At 43.6% G+C, this 16,958-nt stretch overlaps 1 protein-coding gene across 11 annotated transcripts in view; it reads right to left on the bottom strand.

The window, feature by feature from the left end:
• PPP6R1 (protein phosphatase 6 regulatory subunit 1) overlaps nucleotides 1-16,958 on the bottom strand; it is a gene marked incomplete at its 3' end in the record, with an annotated part of 55,938 nt that overhangs the window by 27,745 nt on the left and 11,235 nt on the right. For 10 of the 11 annotated variants that reach the window (XM_081835891.1, XM_081835896.1, XM_081835895.1 and 7 more), the window contains exons 2-5: nucleotides 6,770-7,002; nucleotides 5,082-5,268; nucleotides 3,415-3,552; nucleotides 2,504-2,569 (exon numbers count right to left, since the gene is read on the bottom strand). In XM_081835891.1, the coding sequence (XP_081692017.1) occupies nucleotides 2,504-2,569; nucleotides 3,415-3,552; nucleotides 5,082-5,268; nucleotides 6,770-6,996 (618 nt within the window). In that variant the 5' untranslated portion in view covers nucleotides 6,997-7,002. Of the gene's footprint in view, nucleotides 1-2,503; nucleotides 2,570-3,414; nucleotides 3,553-5,081; nucleotides 5,269-6,769; nucleotides 7,003-7,956; nucleotides 7,977-16,958 lie in introns of those variants that run through there. The other variant, XM_081835894.1, reaches the window with a different exon arrangement.

The following is a 16,958-nucleotide window of genomic DNA, read 5'->3' as shown; positions in this document are numbered from 1 at the left end:
GTGGCCAAGTCGCAACTGCTCCTTTCTGGAGGTCTTCCCCGTTGTCGTAAAGAAACTTCTGCTGGTCCTCTGGTGTTCTGATTCTTATTTTCCTTCCTTTATAGCTGAATGATAGTCCTTGCGGGAACTCCCACCTATAAGGGATTGTGTTGTTTCTCAACAGCTTTGCCAATTCTAAGTATGAGGCTCTAAGATCCAATAACAATTTGGGTATGTCTCTGTAAATTTCAGCCTTTTTACCTTCTATCTCTAGGGATTTTTTGAAATGTAGGCCTAGTATCTTGTCTCTTTCTTCTCTTGATCTCAAAATAACCAAACAGTCTCTGGACTTGTCTTTCTTCACCGATCTGCCCAATCTAAATGCAGTCACAATTTTAAAGTCTTTATCTTCTTCTATTCCCCAAAATTTGGAGAATAAAAGTGTCAAAAATCCCTCCAAATTACCTTCCTCCAATTCTGGGACAGCTCTCAACCTAAGGTTATTCTCCTTGTTTCTCAATTCCACCATCGACAGGTAGGCCTGTTGTTCCCCTACCTGTCTTTGCAGGGGCTTGATTTCACCTTTAATCTCATCAACTTTTTTGCTTGCTTGCTCCGCTTTTTGATAGGCTTCCACAGCTAATTTATGGTTTTCAGCTGTAGCTCCTTGTAGATTCTCAATTGCCTGTGTATTCTGGGAGACCTTTTCAGATAATGCACCAATAGTAGTTGTTGCTTGGTCTATTTTTAGTGATTGATTGTCCACTTTTTGATTTAAAATTGCTAATTGTTCTAAAATTTGTTTCAAAACTGTGTCAGATCCTCCTGTTGCCATGTCCTCTTCAGCAGGCTGTTCAGCCTCCACCTCCTGTGCTGTCAGGACGGTTGGAACAGATGATCTGCGATGATGAGCTAAAGTTGTTTGGACAAGTTGCACAGGCTTCCTTTCTTTTTCTTTCTCTTTTTCTCTTTCTTTAGCTTTGGCTGCTCTTGTTTTCCCTGTGCCACTCATTCCACACCTGCCTCTTGTTCAAGGTCAAATTTTCCTTTATTCCATGAGAAAGCAAGTCCAGAGTACAAACAATTAAACCACAGAAATTCCAAACAAAGTATGTTTCCCAGGCCTCTGTAACTCCACAATCCTCTAGGGGGAGTATCTTAAAGTTTCAGGGAAGGAGAGGATTTTTCCGCCATTTAAAGTTTCTATAATCTCTTTTTTTTAATTTGTAATTCCAAGACAATAAGGAAGGTTCGCAGAGTCCTCTACTTTTTAGGCTAAAACCGCTAGGAGCCAGATTGGTAATTGCAACAGTGTTTTAAAGTCTCAATATATGTAGCAGCTTAAAATCTTGTTACTATAGTCCGCAGTTTGACAGCTCAGTTACGACTGACAGCCCGACGACTTGCGTTCTTGAAACAAAGTCCCAAATACAAGTCCCATAGGCAGAAATAAAGTCTCTCTTGGTCTTTTAAATAAGAAGACTGCAAATTCTGTAAATGCACAATAGTTCCACTTTACAAAGCTCCCATTTAGCGCCTCAGCGCTCCTCTGTGCCTTTGCTTTGATCTTGTAAGCAGTATCGGGAGACGGACTTCCTTTTACTCGTCACCCGTTTTCAAACCCGAAAAAAGATATTTTAAGTCCAAATTGTAGTTCACTTTACTCACGGGTATGTTACTTGCCAAATTGATGTTCACAGGAAGAAAGGTCGGCGCTCATCAGCAGCAGCTGCGCGGCTTCGCCTCCCGCAGAAAGAGCGATGAACTCACAGCGCCGCTCCCCCTTTCGCGCTCCGGAGCCCCTTACGGGGTCCCTTCCACACTTCTGGGGGAGTTCCTGGCGCCCGCCGAGTCCCACGGCCACGGGCTCCCTCTGCCCGTGGTTTTTTCTAACGGGTCGTCGCTATGCCGCAGCGAACGACCCTTTCCTGCGGAGCCCCTCTTCAGACAGTGAAGAGGACCGCCATCGCCGTTTCGCGCCGCCTCCGGAAGTCCCATTTATAGCATGATTGTAGACCATCCTTCTCTCATCTGCAGAAGGGATGCTTCACCTTTCTGCACAATTGGATAGACTGCTCCTGAATCCTCACAGAGGATGGCATCATGCTCCTTCTTTAATAGCTTAAATGCTATAAAATCTCCAGATACCATGTTTAGAATATGATACAACCAAGGCATGCATAAGTGGCACTGGTCTGCTTGATTTTGAATTACCAGTCGGGGTTGGTTTCACTAAGCTCGACTTCAAAATAATCATCATCACAAAATAATCTTGTAGACACTAAGGCTGCAATCTTAGATACATTTGTTTGGGAGAAAAATCCCATTGAATGCAATGGGAGGAAATATGGGATTAGGCTGCATGAAATACACGTGTTGAATTCCACCACAAGCATGTTTGGCTCCTACTGCGATCAGCTAACAGAAAGAAGTTCTAAGCCCTGACCACCCACCTATCCCACACAAAAACATACATTCTTTCCAATGGAGGGCAGAAGAGCCCCAGGACATACTTAATACTTACATTGTCATCTTTTGAAGGGTCGATCATCCCAATGAGCCTCTGCACAATCTTCTCCTCATTAAGCCACTTTTGATTGAGGGGAGGGGGTGAAATGAACATGGATGGAAAGGTTAAGCAAGTATATTTTACTCCTGTTCCAGTTACCAACCAAAACCTCCCAGGGACAGAAGATTGCAGTCATATGCGTTCAATTTTATCTTACAGCGATGACCTCTGTGCCCCATTGTTTCTCTAAAGGTTCTACCCATATCATTGGAATCTTATTGGTAAATGCCATGCAATTTGGACTTTGGGAGCCCTCAAAACACAAGACCTTCAAATGAGGATGATGTGAGAGATAAGCTTCCCAACTTAGGGTTGGCTATTCTATAGAACAAGAGTATTCTGAAATCAGGTATGTATCCGCATAACCCCTATGAGAACACCAGAGGTCAGTGCAGAGGTATAGAGCATGAATTCATTTTGAAGGGTGGCACCTCGAATTCCAGAACAGATGGCTGGTTGTTCAATAAGGAAACATGGACTAAATTTGTTTTATCACCTTTCAACAAAAAAGGGCAAGCCTCTATTTGGGTAGTTGATTCTGCTGTTTCTCTTACACTGCTTCTCCAGATAAGCAAACTAGAACCCACAAGAACAATAAACTGAATGCACCACAAACACCAGCATTTCTAAGATTCACATCAGGGGCACTTGGGGAAATAATGAAGATATTCTCCAGCTAAGCCTGTAGCTGGAGATCTTTCCCTTCTAATTGTGAATAGGGCAAATATGTTTCTAAAACCTTTCATTCTGTGAATGACGAAATGTTCAAACACAACAATTGAGGACTGAATGTGAAATTGTGCTGCTTGTCATTTCAAGAGAGAGGGAGGAAGGTGAGACAGGAGTGCCTGCAGGAGGACCCTTACATTGAACACATCTTGTCTGAGCTGTGGCTGCTCCACACAGGTGAGAAGCCGCAACAGGAGGTCCATGATGGCCGAGGTACCGATGTGGCATAGCAGCAGGTTGACAAAATCGTCCTTCTTGCGCAGGAAGGCAACTATCTGGAAAACAGCAGAGCAAGTGAGTGGGTGTGGAAGGGATGAGACGTGAAGGAAAGGAAATGAAAGGAGAGTCATCTCAAGTAAGCTTGCACAGTGTTGTGGTGACACTGGAATCAAACCTTGGAACAGAAAGGAGATATGGTATACATTTCTTATGAGCCAGTCTACAATTGGGTTCAAGTTCCTTAAATAGGTAAAGGCCATATTGGACATCTGTCTCATCATTAGGTTGTCAAATTTTTGCAAGACTGTTGTGGTGCAACGGTTAGAGCAGAGGTAGGAAACGTGGTGCCTTCCAGATTTTGTTAAGACTACAACTCCTATTAGCCCCAGTCAACAAAACCAGACAGTCAAAGATGATAGGGGTTGTAGTCCAGGTGTTGCTGGATGGCGTGGTTATTAGCTATCCCTGAGTTAAGCCGTTCCTGAGTTAAAGCGTCTGACTAGGACTGGGGAGGGAGTTCAAGTTCCCACTCAGTAAAGCTCACTAGAGGATCTTGGGTCACTCACTGTCAGCCTGACTTAACTTACAAGGTTGCATTGAGGACAAATGGGGGGCGGGGAAGAGAGAAAAAGTACATGTGCAATCTTAAACTCCTTGTAAGAAGAGCAAGATACAAAAACAATAAATACAGAAATACTGTTAGCCAATTTGAGTTTCTTCAGAAAGAGAAAGGAAGGTCAAGTCTGTTTATTTTTTTAAAATAAAACAATTTGAGCAGATACTTTTGGCATCATAAGGATTAAAAAAAAAAACTTGCTTGGCTACAGAACTTGGTAGGTGACCATGGGATAGTAACTCACCCAACATAAATCATGAGAAGGCCATGAAGACAGAAAGGAACACACACCATGTATGCTACCCTGAGATTCTCTGAGGAAGGCAGCATAGCGTATATAAATGGTTTTTAATGAATGTATACCAGAACTATTAAGAACAGAGGAGCAGCCCTGCTGAATCAGACTGAAGGCCCATGCAGTCCAGGATCCTATTTCACAAGCTGATCAACCAGATGCAACCCGAAATTCACTAGCTTCAAAAGCCCAGTATTGATACTTATTTCAAGTCACCATGAGATTATTTTGCGGCGTCATTTTCACATGATCAGTACTAATTCAGGGTGCATCTTTGTATGGTGACAGCTAGTATTTAGCACATCAGGGATTCTGAATAAATGCTTGAGAGTCAATAGGCTCCCCCATGTGGACTACATCAAGTGTTGCCACATGAGGATGTAGCAGTTAGAAAATATTCATCACGTATTTCCTAATGAGCTCACTTGCCAGGGCTTCTGTAAGTTGTTTGGGAGGACCTAATGAGCATTCTCAGGAGTAAGTTCCCTGAGCCACATGAAGCCATTTAGGGGACAGGGACATTTAATCAAAATATTTAAGGGCTGCCTTTTGCTAGAGCATCATTTAAAAATTCACACTGCAAATTTAAGGCAGTAGTATTAGCAATCTTTTAAAAACATGGAAGAGTTAAAACTGGCATGGCGCCCAACTGAGATGAGCACGTGCAAAGATACCTGATCAGTCTTGCGGTTGATAAGGATCCCCATGACCTTGCTGAAGAAGCTAGCCAGCAGCGGGTTGAGGATACCGCCAGTCTGCAGGAAGCCGTAGAGGCGCCGCAAGAGAGACTCGTCCTCTCCCAATGCGTCGTTTATCTGGGTGACGTCTGATGTCAGGATCTCACACGACACACTTGGATACCTATAAGAGAGAGACTTCTAAAAAAGCAAATACACAACCAGACCTGCTGCATAATCATCTCCACCAGCCTCTTCCTTTTGAGAGAACGTTGTGTGGCTGTGCTGGCCCACCTGCCTGGCAAGATCTATCAGTATCTCCAAAACAAGAGATACCTACCATATTTGTGTTTTAGTTTAGGACAAAATAATGTTCTGCAGCAAGATAATTCCAAATTCAGCCCCATGAAAAGCCAGTTCTTACAATCTGTATGAAATACGTCAGGAGGTCAGGAAGATTTCCTTATTCCACATACTTTATTCTATTTATTCCAGTCAGAGAGAGAGGACCAGGGTGAATACAGAGCTTTGGCCCATCAATCACTGAAAAGGTGTCAATTCCCTTCTTTGGTTACTGAAATTTTAGCAGACACTGATCATGTACTTTCAATATTATTTTCATTCTAGTCCATGTTTGTTTTAATCGAAGCAGGTTTTCAAACTGCCAAATTCTGCACACATCATCAAAATTCAGAGCTCGTACAGCAATCATGGAATATATGCACAGCTTTGTTATCAGATCAACAGGCCTGCCTACCCTCCCTCCCCAACTCCTACTCTAAGACTTAGTTGGCCACAACCCTAGAAGATTTACGATGCGGTGACATCTATGGCTTAATGCACAAATACACTAGAGAACTTTTCAAGTTTAAGTTATTAAGTTTCCTTTCAGTTGATGCATAACGCTTTCTTCTGACAGCAACCAGGTTTCATTCATTCCCAAGATGGTCTAAATATAGAACAGCTATATTTCTATTAGTGAAGGTACTGGGCCAGCTTGGAGGCAACATTCCAGGCTTTATAAGCAATGGTTTATTAATCTAGGAACAAACAAAGTCTGCACACTCCTCGCTTGCCAGTCGCCTTGTAGGTCAGCTTCAGTGCAGAGAGCCCAATTTGTTTTAAAACAGAATTCTCCCTCATGTTCAGAACAGGAACTGTGGCTCAACGCTAAGCAGGAACTCCAAGCCAGAGCCAATGCCCAGGTCCAATGTTTGCTTCTGGCACAAGAAACCATGGTTTATGAAGCCTGGAATTATATGCCCACCCAATGTCAAACCATAGTTCAGAATGTACAGGCAATCCATCATTCAGAGCTGCTCCTCTGTTCCAACTTCCCATATGCTCACAACTCACACCAAACCACAGTTAGCAGAAACTATGGTTTCCAATCATGGTTTCCCAACTTGCTGCAAATCATGGTTTGTCAATTCAGATATCACTTGGATTTATAGTTTAGCATGGTGTCCCAATAAAGCTGATGCCTTGACTTTCCCCATTTAAAAAAAATTAAAAAGCAGCAACCATGCAGTTTTCTACCACCCCGCCCCCATAGGCAGCTGAACCACTAAAGAACCAAGAGAGGGAAATGAACATGGGATATTTCTTCTTTGTTCTGGACATATCAAACAAACAAGTAAGAGAAGCTCCATTTTCCTCCAGCTCCCCCTTCCAAAACAACTTACTTGTAGCGTACTCTTTCGTCCACGTCCCCAGGGGGCTCCTCTGTCACGCAGGTGACCAGTGCTTCCATGTGCTCAGGCTGAACCAGGAAGTCCACCAGCTTGCGGTTGACCACCTTGCATTCCTGTAGCACATCCTCTTCATCCAGAAGTTCAAAAAGGGTCACGTTGCCACGCTCCAAGAGGGTGTCAATATGAGAGGTCGTGTGGAGGTCAAACTTCCAGAACATGGCTTGCTGCGGAGGATGGAAAATGAACAGAGGGGCCAATTGAAAACCAACCAACCAACAAGGAGATGGGAGATAAGCACATGCATCACAAGCTAGCAAGTGCAAGTCTCCTAAAGTAATCATGCATACAACTGTCCAGTACTATTTTTCTAGAAAAAGTGGTGCCGGAACTCACCACGAACACCTCCCTTGTTCTCTTATAATGACAGTGGTGCCCACCTGAGTTCCGGCAAGTTCCTGCTGAAAAAAAGCCCTGCAACTGCCCCTTCTTAATTTGAAACAAACCTTGCACAAAAGGTGGGGGATCAGAGCCTAACATAAAACTGTTCCCAATTGAAAACTCAATGGCACAGAGACAGCCATTATTCGCAGCAAGGGAAGAGCAATAACTGAGAGGATAAGGACATGGGAAAATCAATGGGACAGGTATAAACAGAACAAGGTAGACTGGGTGGCTCAGTGATAAAGGCTGTGGACTTGACTTGTGCTAGATACAAGAGAAACAAGGAGGAAGGTGGACTGGGGTGGAGCCAGCACATCCTGAGGTTCAGCCAGGTTGAGCATGTCAGCGTAGTAGTGCCTTCCATGCTTTTGGGAGTCCAACTCCTAGCAGCTCAAGTCAGCACGGTCCATTGCCAAGGATACTGGGAACATCTGGGGGGCACCATGTTGGCCACCCCCAATTTAGGGGTGAGGACATTTGGATCAAACTAGCACACCACACTACAGAAGGAAAACCAGATGCTGAAATAAGTACTAATAGAAATGAGTTCAGAGGAAGGCAAAGCAAAACGGCCAAGATCTAAGAGCTGATAAGTCATCCAACAGAATTCATTAAAGGCAAGCCGAACAGGAATGGAGGAATGTAGAGGACTCCATTGGGGCCACAAATTAAGCTGGAGCTGTGTGCGCGCCAGTGAGAAGCAAAAAAGGAATAGCAGATGCAGAGGGAGTTGTAACCTGAGCATTTCCCAGCTAAGATGCTAAGTGTCCAGTAAGGCCAAGTCTGGTGGGAAGGAGTTTGGATTTGATATCCCGCTTGATCTGGAAAACAATTGGCAAAATAACAAAACAAGGGGGACGAACTTGAGTGTGGCTGGTGTTGGTCACTCAGAGCAGTCTAACTATTCCTTAACTATGAGCTTTCTGGACACCCCTTCTAAATTTATGCAAGCTTCCCTTCCCCAGGAAATCATCTCTTCTACAGGTGAATGTGACAAATGTATTCATGCAAGTAGCATAATACTGTAAATATGTGAGGCAATTCACTGTTCACCAGGAGACCCAAAGAAAAAGAAATAACTCATGCCTATTGCCATTTCTTAGCGGACCAGCTCTAAAAAGAGCCAATGATCTTCTGAGTCCAACTACAGCTGACCAGTTGGTGGCTCCTGAGAGCCTAACACCTCAGAAGCTCCAAGAAATAAGAGGTATTCCTTTTATTTTTTCAATCTCCCGTTGAAGACTAATTGAATCAGAATTTATACTAGGACTAACAAACTGGTCTCTTGCATCTGCTGCATTCCTTATTGTTTTTGCTTTGGGTATGCTCTACAAGTGAACATGCAGAAATCAGTAGATTGGGGTAGCTAGCTCCTTGCTGGCAGTGGAAGAAAAATGTAACAGGCTCTCTCAGTGTCTTTCTGGAGTCTTATGAAGAAAGCAGAAACTCTTTCTGAAACCCATTCTTAACCAGCCATCATGGGAATTTTCAGGTGCCACAAATCTACCAGTCTTGACTGATAAGGAGAAAGACACTACCTTCCTCAACATCCTAGCTCTGACTGGAACTTCAACCTGTCTTGTAGTTGGAGAATTTCTGCTTTAAACCTATGGTGACTGGGAGTATGACAGAGTGACTGAAAAGAAGCAGATGGGCTGGTTTCACCACCCCTTTTCAATGTATGCTTTTGGCCAAATATGGATTACTAACCACAAGCAAAAGCCAAAAGGGTAGTAGTCATATTGTGAAGTAACTAACATACAAGAACAGCAGTAATGATCTCATGAGTCCACAAATGACACTATCTTCCGTGCCATCGTTTCTCATGCATGTTTTGCAGGTTTCCCTAACTACAGCTGCAATCCAAAGCGGCAAAAAGATTCTCTGTATCATCAGCGAGGGAGGGGAAAAACCAGAGAGAAACAAATAGTAACTTGGAGACGCCCCGCTTCCCTTTTCAACCCTGTTGCCACCACAACTGCAAAGGCCAAAAGTTTTCAGTCGGTTTCCAAGCAACCTTGACACAAGGCTTTTGCAATATAGCAGCACAGGCAGCCTGGCTCTGACCGCAGTCCTCAGATCAACTCAGAGAGACTGGTGTTCAGCACAAGCTGCCAGCACACATGGGTGGAGAGGGAGGGGGCAAAGAGGGGAGAAAGGTGGAGGCAGGGTTTGTGAAGTTCAGCCCTTTATTTTACAATACCTAGGCTCAGGAGGAGGTCACAAAAAAGTCTGTGAATTGACTTAACTACCCACAACTCATTTACCCTTGCAACAACCATGTGAGGTAGGTTGGTTATTAGTTTAACACATTTATGTAACCCCTTGTATCAGAATTCCAAGAAAGATTGTGTGCATATATGCACGCAATCTCCAACAGAATATAAAAACACTTGGGAGAGTTTAAATGTTTTTATAAATATTAGACACAAGACACAATTAAGTTGCCCAAAGCAACCCACCAACCATTAAACCAGAGTTCAGTCCCCATGGTTCGCTCCACACCATTTGTGTTATCAGTTACATTCAAGTCACAGTGCTGTACAGCATGTGGCATTTCAAATAAGACCCAGTCTCTGGCCCCAGGTCTCTTCTACAAAAAAGCAAATTCCTAGTTCTCACAGTGTCTGAGGAGGACAAACCCCCACAAGGGATAGAACTGTTACCACCTTGCCTCGCTTGTGAGCTTACCAGCTAAGGAGTGCTAGAGCTGACAGAACTTTAGCACTTCTTATTCAAACCTATCCGATCCCAGCCCTTCTTTGACAAATGCGACCTTTAGCCCAGGTGTCTGGTGTGCATGCAGGAGCCAGGCCCTGAGACAAATAGGACTTTGCAGGACTGGGGCCTTCCTAAGTTTGTTCTGAAGAGGCAAGGCACGGCCACACAGGTGAGGCCGATTAGTAACTCACAGCACCTGGTGGCAAGAGCCAGGAAGAGATGTAAGGTCAGCATTTTCCCTTTGGCTCTTTGCCACAGCAACACCTTCCCTGCCTTGCTTCTTGACCCTTGGACCCCTGACTTTGTGACTCCCTGCTTGTTGATCCTCGGACCCTTGGCTTCCTGACTCCTGGCTTCTGGACCCCCATTCTTGCTCCCACCCCGCCATCCTGCCCCCGGTCCTGACGTCCCCTACCGGGACTTTGATCGCCCGTGAACCGGACTGTGACACCAGGAAAGGATTAGGCCAGGGGTCAGCAACCTAAGGCCCATGGGCCACAAGTGGCTCACGGAGGTTGTTTAACAGGCCCCTGAGCCAAGCCGCCTGCTTGGCGAGTCCCCACGTGCTCCGCTAAACTGGCGCAGCATGGCAACTCGCTTCTGCGGCACCAGAAATCGTGTCTGCGCAGACGCCGGAAATCGCAGGCGCAAATGCTTGCGCAATGCAGCCCACAGAGGGATCTCCACTGGAGTGAACTGGCTCAGGTGAGGTAAACCTTGCTGACCCCTGGATTAGGCCACTGATGTCAAACATTTTAAGGGACATGCACCAACCAATGCAGGCACATCCCCCTCACAACTGCCATACGCAGTTGTGAAGCATAGCCCTCAGCTTAACTATATGCCTGTTGTCCATATAGCAAGGCTGGCTGTGAAGGGCAAGGGTGGGCAAGCCCTGCCACATATTTTAAGCATCTGTCCCAACATGTAAGCACCTGGAATTTTTCCAATCCTGTTTAGAGTGGAAGGCAAGAATGGAGGGGAAAATCATTTCAAGTTCTTGGCATTCAGCACTGAATTTGAAGAAACTAGCCCTGTCTCAACTCTTTCCTTGAAGTGGGAGACACACACCACATGCAAGTATTTTCAGTAACTAGGCACCAGCATCGAGTTTTTAGGACCCCAGGCTTCGATACATTAGCTATTTTCTTTCTTATTATTATCAAAGGCGGGGGAGATGCACATACACAAACCATGACACCCAGGAGGCTGGAACAAGCGAGGCCTTTGGTCTGATTCAACAGTGCTCTTTATGTTGCCAAGCAGCTCTTTGCTCCAGCGGTGCCTAATCAGGCAGTTTGAGAAGCGCCTTTAATGCAATTGCTCAGGGCCTTGAATGAAAGGGAATCTCCCACTATCTGTCATGCAATAGCTCCAGAAGGCGCAGCCTGACTCCACTCGCTCAGGGAAATGGCAAAGAGGCTCCCCTAAACACAAGGGGAAAGCAGCTTGTACGTCAGCCTTGTTGTAATTTAACAAACAGGAGATTTGCCCTCTTAATTCCTCTCTTCATCAGACTTGCTTGAAAACTGAAGAAAAAGTAAAAAAACAACCAAAAACCCACATCTTTGTGAAAAGAAAGAAAGAAAGAAAAAAGATTTAACTATTTTGGAAAATCCCTAGTGATTTGCAAGAGAAATCTCCTCTGAGCCAAGCCAAGAGAGAAGATTAAAAGCATGTGCTTAACAGAAGAGCGAAAGATTAAACTACATTTTATGCAATCCAGGTCTCAAGCGATTATGATAGAGAAAACTTCCCCACCCCCGGACACCTGTTGCAGAATCACTTTTGGTACTTTACTAGGGTAATAGGGTATAGCATAATTGGGTCTACCCACAGAACCACCAACCTTTACCCAAACTGACTTTGAAAACTTGCTAGGTATCTCCAAGCTCTGCTAATGTTGCACTGCCGCCTCTAATAGGTTTTGTGAAGATGTTATTGAAGATGGCATGGCTCCTTCCAATCTACCTTCCTTTATATCTCCAGGCTGAAAATATTCTTACATCTTTATGATTTCCCCCTTCTTACTTTGGCTGCTTGCACATTTATAAGCCCATTCCTCCAATAAGGTCAGTCAATTTGTAATCCAATTAACACAGTACCTGTTTAACAAGGCATGAAAAAGACTTTGCTACTTGTGAGCAGTATTTAAGGTCCTGCGTTTAGCAGTTCAGGTTGGTGGGGAGGTTCTACCATCTTCCTTTCAGCCGTGGAAAATGAGGGAAGGAGAACAAAAATCTGGAAGACTGGGGGCAGTTTTCTTCCACTATTCTTAAACACACACACAAGTGTAGCAAGGAAGACCTCTGCAGCAGCATGAATAGAAGAAAGAAATCTGCCAGAGAAAAGATTTTGCTTTAAGAAAAAATCTGCACTTTTCTGGGTTATCTTAGACTTGCATATTTGTCTTTACTGACCAAATATATTACTGTCTTAGATGGACCTCTGAAAACAAAGGGATGGTCTGTCCAGAAAATTCCCAGCAGGAGAGGACACAGTTGGGATTATTTGCAGGAGAACTTGATCAGGTACAAAAGTCGGGGTTGTGTGTGTGTGTTTTTAAAGACAATAATGAGCCAGTTCTCATGTAACACCAAGCCACGGCTTGGCCGTCCTCAGGATTGTAAACTGCTTCCTCCCCTTATGCACTCTGATTTGGCACCATGTCTGAATTGAGCCAGAAGCAAGGAGAAGACCTGCTTAAACCCTGTTCCTACCAGCTGGTTTCTCACACTGGGATGGTTCAGATGTAGAAACAAAGTCAGTTTAGCTACCAGTTCTCAGCCTTGGGGCCAGATGCCTCCTTTATCCTGTCCTCCTCACATGCTCAGATTCTCCCCACTCACCACAAAATCTTGGTTCATATTTATGGTTTGAAGGGAAAAAGTGAACCATAGTTTGCCATTCAGTGGAAATGTTTTGCAAGCTACAGTTTGCATGAACCAAGTAGTCAGGGAAAGACCCACACATGTGATGGGTGGTAGTGAAGGGAAAAGGGGACCATGTAAATCCAAAGCTCATATGGAATGATTTGGCCATTCAGTCATTACACCTGAGAAATCCCAATATCAGAAGCCAGCTATTAAGAATAGGAATTAGGTGTACATGATCCATGCTTCTTACTGAATTCAGGCATCTTGACAAACCATAGTTAAGGAAGCTGAACCATAGCTGAATGCTGAGAGGACAAAGCAAAAGCCAATAAGGAATTCAGAACCATGCTGGAATATATAAGGATATATAGCAATGTCTTCCAGCCCACTACTATCTACTAAGACTGGCAGCAGAGAAATGTCTTCCAATACCAGAGATAGCACAGCCCTATATAACCAACATGCTTAAGTCTAATTCATGCATGAAGGGGTTGACCATAGAGTAAGCTGGCCTGTCAGGCTTAGCTCACCTTGGGAGGAACTAGGTAATCAAGCCTTTGCTCCCCTTCAGTCCAACTGATGAACTCAGCATATGAGGTCTGAGCTGGTTGTTCCAGTTCAGATCGCATGGCTCTCACAAACCACTCTTGAGTTTCTATACCAATAATTAAGGAACTTTAACCACTTTGGAATGAAATCAAGCTTTACTGTCGGTGTAATTTTTCTCAATGCTGTATGGAGAAACACATTAATCTGTCCTTTAGAGAATTTGTAAGTAAACAATTTTTAACTTACCAAATGTGTGGTCTTTTTCTATGCTGGGGAAGAGAGAAGTTTTGGAACACACAAGATCATATTTTAAAGGCTATATTTCCATGCTTTACTTTGCTGCTGCATATTTTGTGATTTTAAATCTCAGCTGGGGTTCTTTCACCAAAAAGTACCTACTCCAAACCTGGATCTTGGAGTCCAGGAATTCTCCTTATATACCTATACCTTTTCCTTGCAAACAACATTCTTTTTATATTTCATGGCAAATCAGTAGCTTGAAATATATGTGAGACGGTGTATTGGCCAACATTATTATGGACTTGTAAACCTGTGCTCTTACTTTGACTACTGCTTTATCATGGTGCTGTTTCCCATCTAAAGCAAGTCATACTTAGGTCCCATTTGAATCAATGTGAAAAAATTAGCCATGTGTAATTTGGTTCCTACTGACCTCAATGGGATCCAGCTGCAACTAGCAGTCTGGATCCAACCCACTATCTACCTTGTTTAGATTATGACATACTATAATGGGAAGTGATGGGAGGAAGGGCTTATCCCCCACTGCACACACAAACACTGAAAGTTCGTAACCAATACAGGGAAGCAATTCAGTCCTTTTCTGCATTTGTTTTCTGGTTTTAAAATCTCCCTGAAGCAGTCCATTTAATCCTGCATTCGCTCGTGCTGAAAAATGGAAAAACAATCCCACCCTCAGGGTATGGAAACACACTTCAGCTTGTCATGCTCAGGAATAGAGTAGCATGAACCAGACAGTGCTGCAAGCTTAAGGAATAACTGGCTCTATACCTTTGGTAGCTGTGCCAAACCTTGAGAAACCAAATCAGGTCAGGCATGTAAGGTTAGATTCAGCAACTGTACCTTTTTGTGAGAGACCAATAAAAGAGGAATGGAACTCTTGAGACAGCCATCCCAGTAACTTTACCAGATTTCAAATTAAAACAAGCTAACAGCCATCTTCTTGGTGCACTGGAAAAAGTCAGTTCCAAGGCTGTATCCAAAGAGATTTTGGGGTGGTGGTTTTTTTATTTGTTTTGTTTTGGCTGACTATTAAAGCTTTATTTCAAAAACCGATCCTTATCTTTTAATGTCTCTGTAAGCTTTTTTTATACAACCCTGGACGTTTTGTTTTATTTTAGTAATGGTGGTCTTTTAAATAAAAATCTCTTAACCATGATGACTGCAAAATACTATTTAACTTATCAGTATAATAAAACAAATCGGCAGCAGTAAGATAAGGAACAGTGTACCTTTTACAGCAGTGGTAGGGAACTATCCCCCTCATAGCTAGCCTTCCAGGGGCCAGTGATGGGTAGGGCCAATGCAAAATAGGGAGGGGGCACCCAACATTCTCAAACCACCCCCTGAAAAAAAGGATTGAAGATCACTTCCTGGTTTGGTACATGGGTCTGAAAACAGCCTCCTACTGGAGCTAATGGGACTCAGCACACAGGAAGGGTTGTTCCTTCCCTCCCTAGATGTAACTCCCACATATATTGCAATTAAGATTGAAAACAGCTTTCCCTTGGAACTGATGGGAGAGACTGTTTTCAGGCCTAACTGTTGTGGGGTATATGAGCAAGTTGCATGTGGCTCAGGCCAGAGCTTCCCTGCCCCTGAGCTGCAGAATTCAGAATACTGAATCAAGAAGCTTTCCCTTTCAAATTTATAAGAAAGTTATAAACTATTATTTGTATATCGTACCACAGTTTACCAGATTAAAACCACAGAAATTCCCCCCCCCCCCAAAAAAGTTCTGAGTGGCCACTGCAAATGTGTGCAAATATCTGTCAGAACTTCAGCTTGGTTGAACAACAGAAATACGATTTTAACTTGATCCTTGGACGTGCCTTGGAACAGGTTAAAAATGATTCCCCCCCCCCCCACTTTGGTTGTGACAACAAAGAAAAATGCAGTGAACTACGACACAAAGTCTTCTCCCGTAGTGGCACAGAAGCACTGTTTGTTCTACTGGCATTTTTCAGTTAAGTAATACCTAAGCTGTGCTCTGTATGATTCTAAATAAAGGCTCAGTCACTCCACATTCATGCCCCTGTTCCAAGTGCTACATTTTTTTGCAGGGTAACAGGCTAGAGAGTTCGTAAAGATAAATATTAAGGACTAGATTTCAACAGGAGGAACTATTCTTGACAGGCATTTTCATAGCCCTGCTTTTTTTCAGCTTCTGATGATAATTAAACATAATGGCACTTGCTTAAAGATGTTTATATGTCCATAATTCATCCCTGTCCTTATTCAGCTTACCAATATCAAGGTAAGAGAAAACTGGCTATTTAAAATATTTTACATTTCACCTTGCAATGCATAATTTCCAAGATGACTTGCAAACATGTGTTACAATCACTACAAAACCATTAATAAAAGTGAAGGTGGCATCTCTTCTTCTCCAGAAGGTTGCTGCGATTCCACAAAATTCACTTTCCTCTTGACACCAAGTTTGGCAGAAGGCCCGTATGGTACCGATATAAATAGATTACGGTTGACAAACAGGTCTTTGTGGTATTTGGTAGCAATACTTCAAACAAAGGTTTTAGACAAAACAAAGACACTTGGCCAAAGATTTGGTTGGCAAGAACAACCTACTGCTAATTTTCCAGGCAACTTATTGGGGAGCAAACTTAGGGTTTTATCAAAGGGGATTCTAACCCCACACGACAGGTTCCTGGGCCAAGTGATGAGATTTGTCAAACCCACATTCTAACTTCCCATTTTTAAAAACAAAACCACCACATTACAGGCTGTGTTTAGATTTAGCTACTGGGCGATATCATTAAAAGGCAGGGCAAGGGCATTCCTTATAGTTCTCTTCTCATCAGTACAACCACCTGAAGCGTGTGATTGCTGCTGTTAGGACTGCTCATACCAGGTACACAAGTATCCCAACTAGTAGTATGGTCCACAGATAATAATATATTGGATGTCCCGGGCCTCAAGGAGATTAAACTGGCCTCAACCAGGCCAAGGCCTTTTCGGCTTTGGCCCCAGCCTGGTTGAACACACTATCGCAGGACATCTTTCCGCAGGGCCTGCAAGACGGAGTTGTTCTGCCTGGCCTTCGGTCTGGGCTCAGTTTGACCCCCTCTATGGGACCCTGTAAGTTACGGTACCTCTTTGGCCCTTTTACTGGCTCATGTGGGACCAACATGGATAGCTGGCCCTGATGTATACTTGAAGTTCCCGACCCCTATGGTTGTAATTCATGGGCAATCATTTAATTTTATCCTGATTCTAATTTTTAAGCTGTATTCTAATCAATTGTTTGATTGTGTTTTAATGTATTTGATATTTGATGTTAGCCCGGTCTTGGCTGGGGAGGGCGGGGTATAAATAAA

This window comes from Podarcis erhardii (assembly GCF_964252035.2).
Source record: "Podarcis erhardii genome assembly, chromosome: 13".
NCBI classification, from domain to species: domain Eukaryota; kingdom Metazoa; phylum Chordata; class Lepidosauria; order Squamata; family Lacertidae; genus Podarcis; species Podarcis erhardii.
Note: the sequence above shows the minus strand (reverse complement) of the source record. Positions and strands in the feature narration are given on the sequence as shown.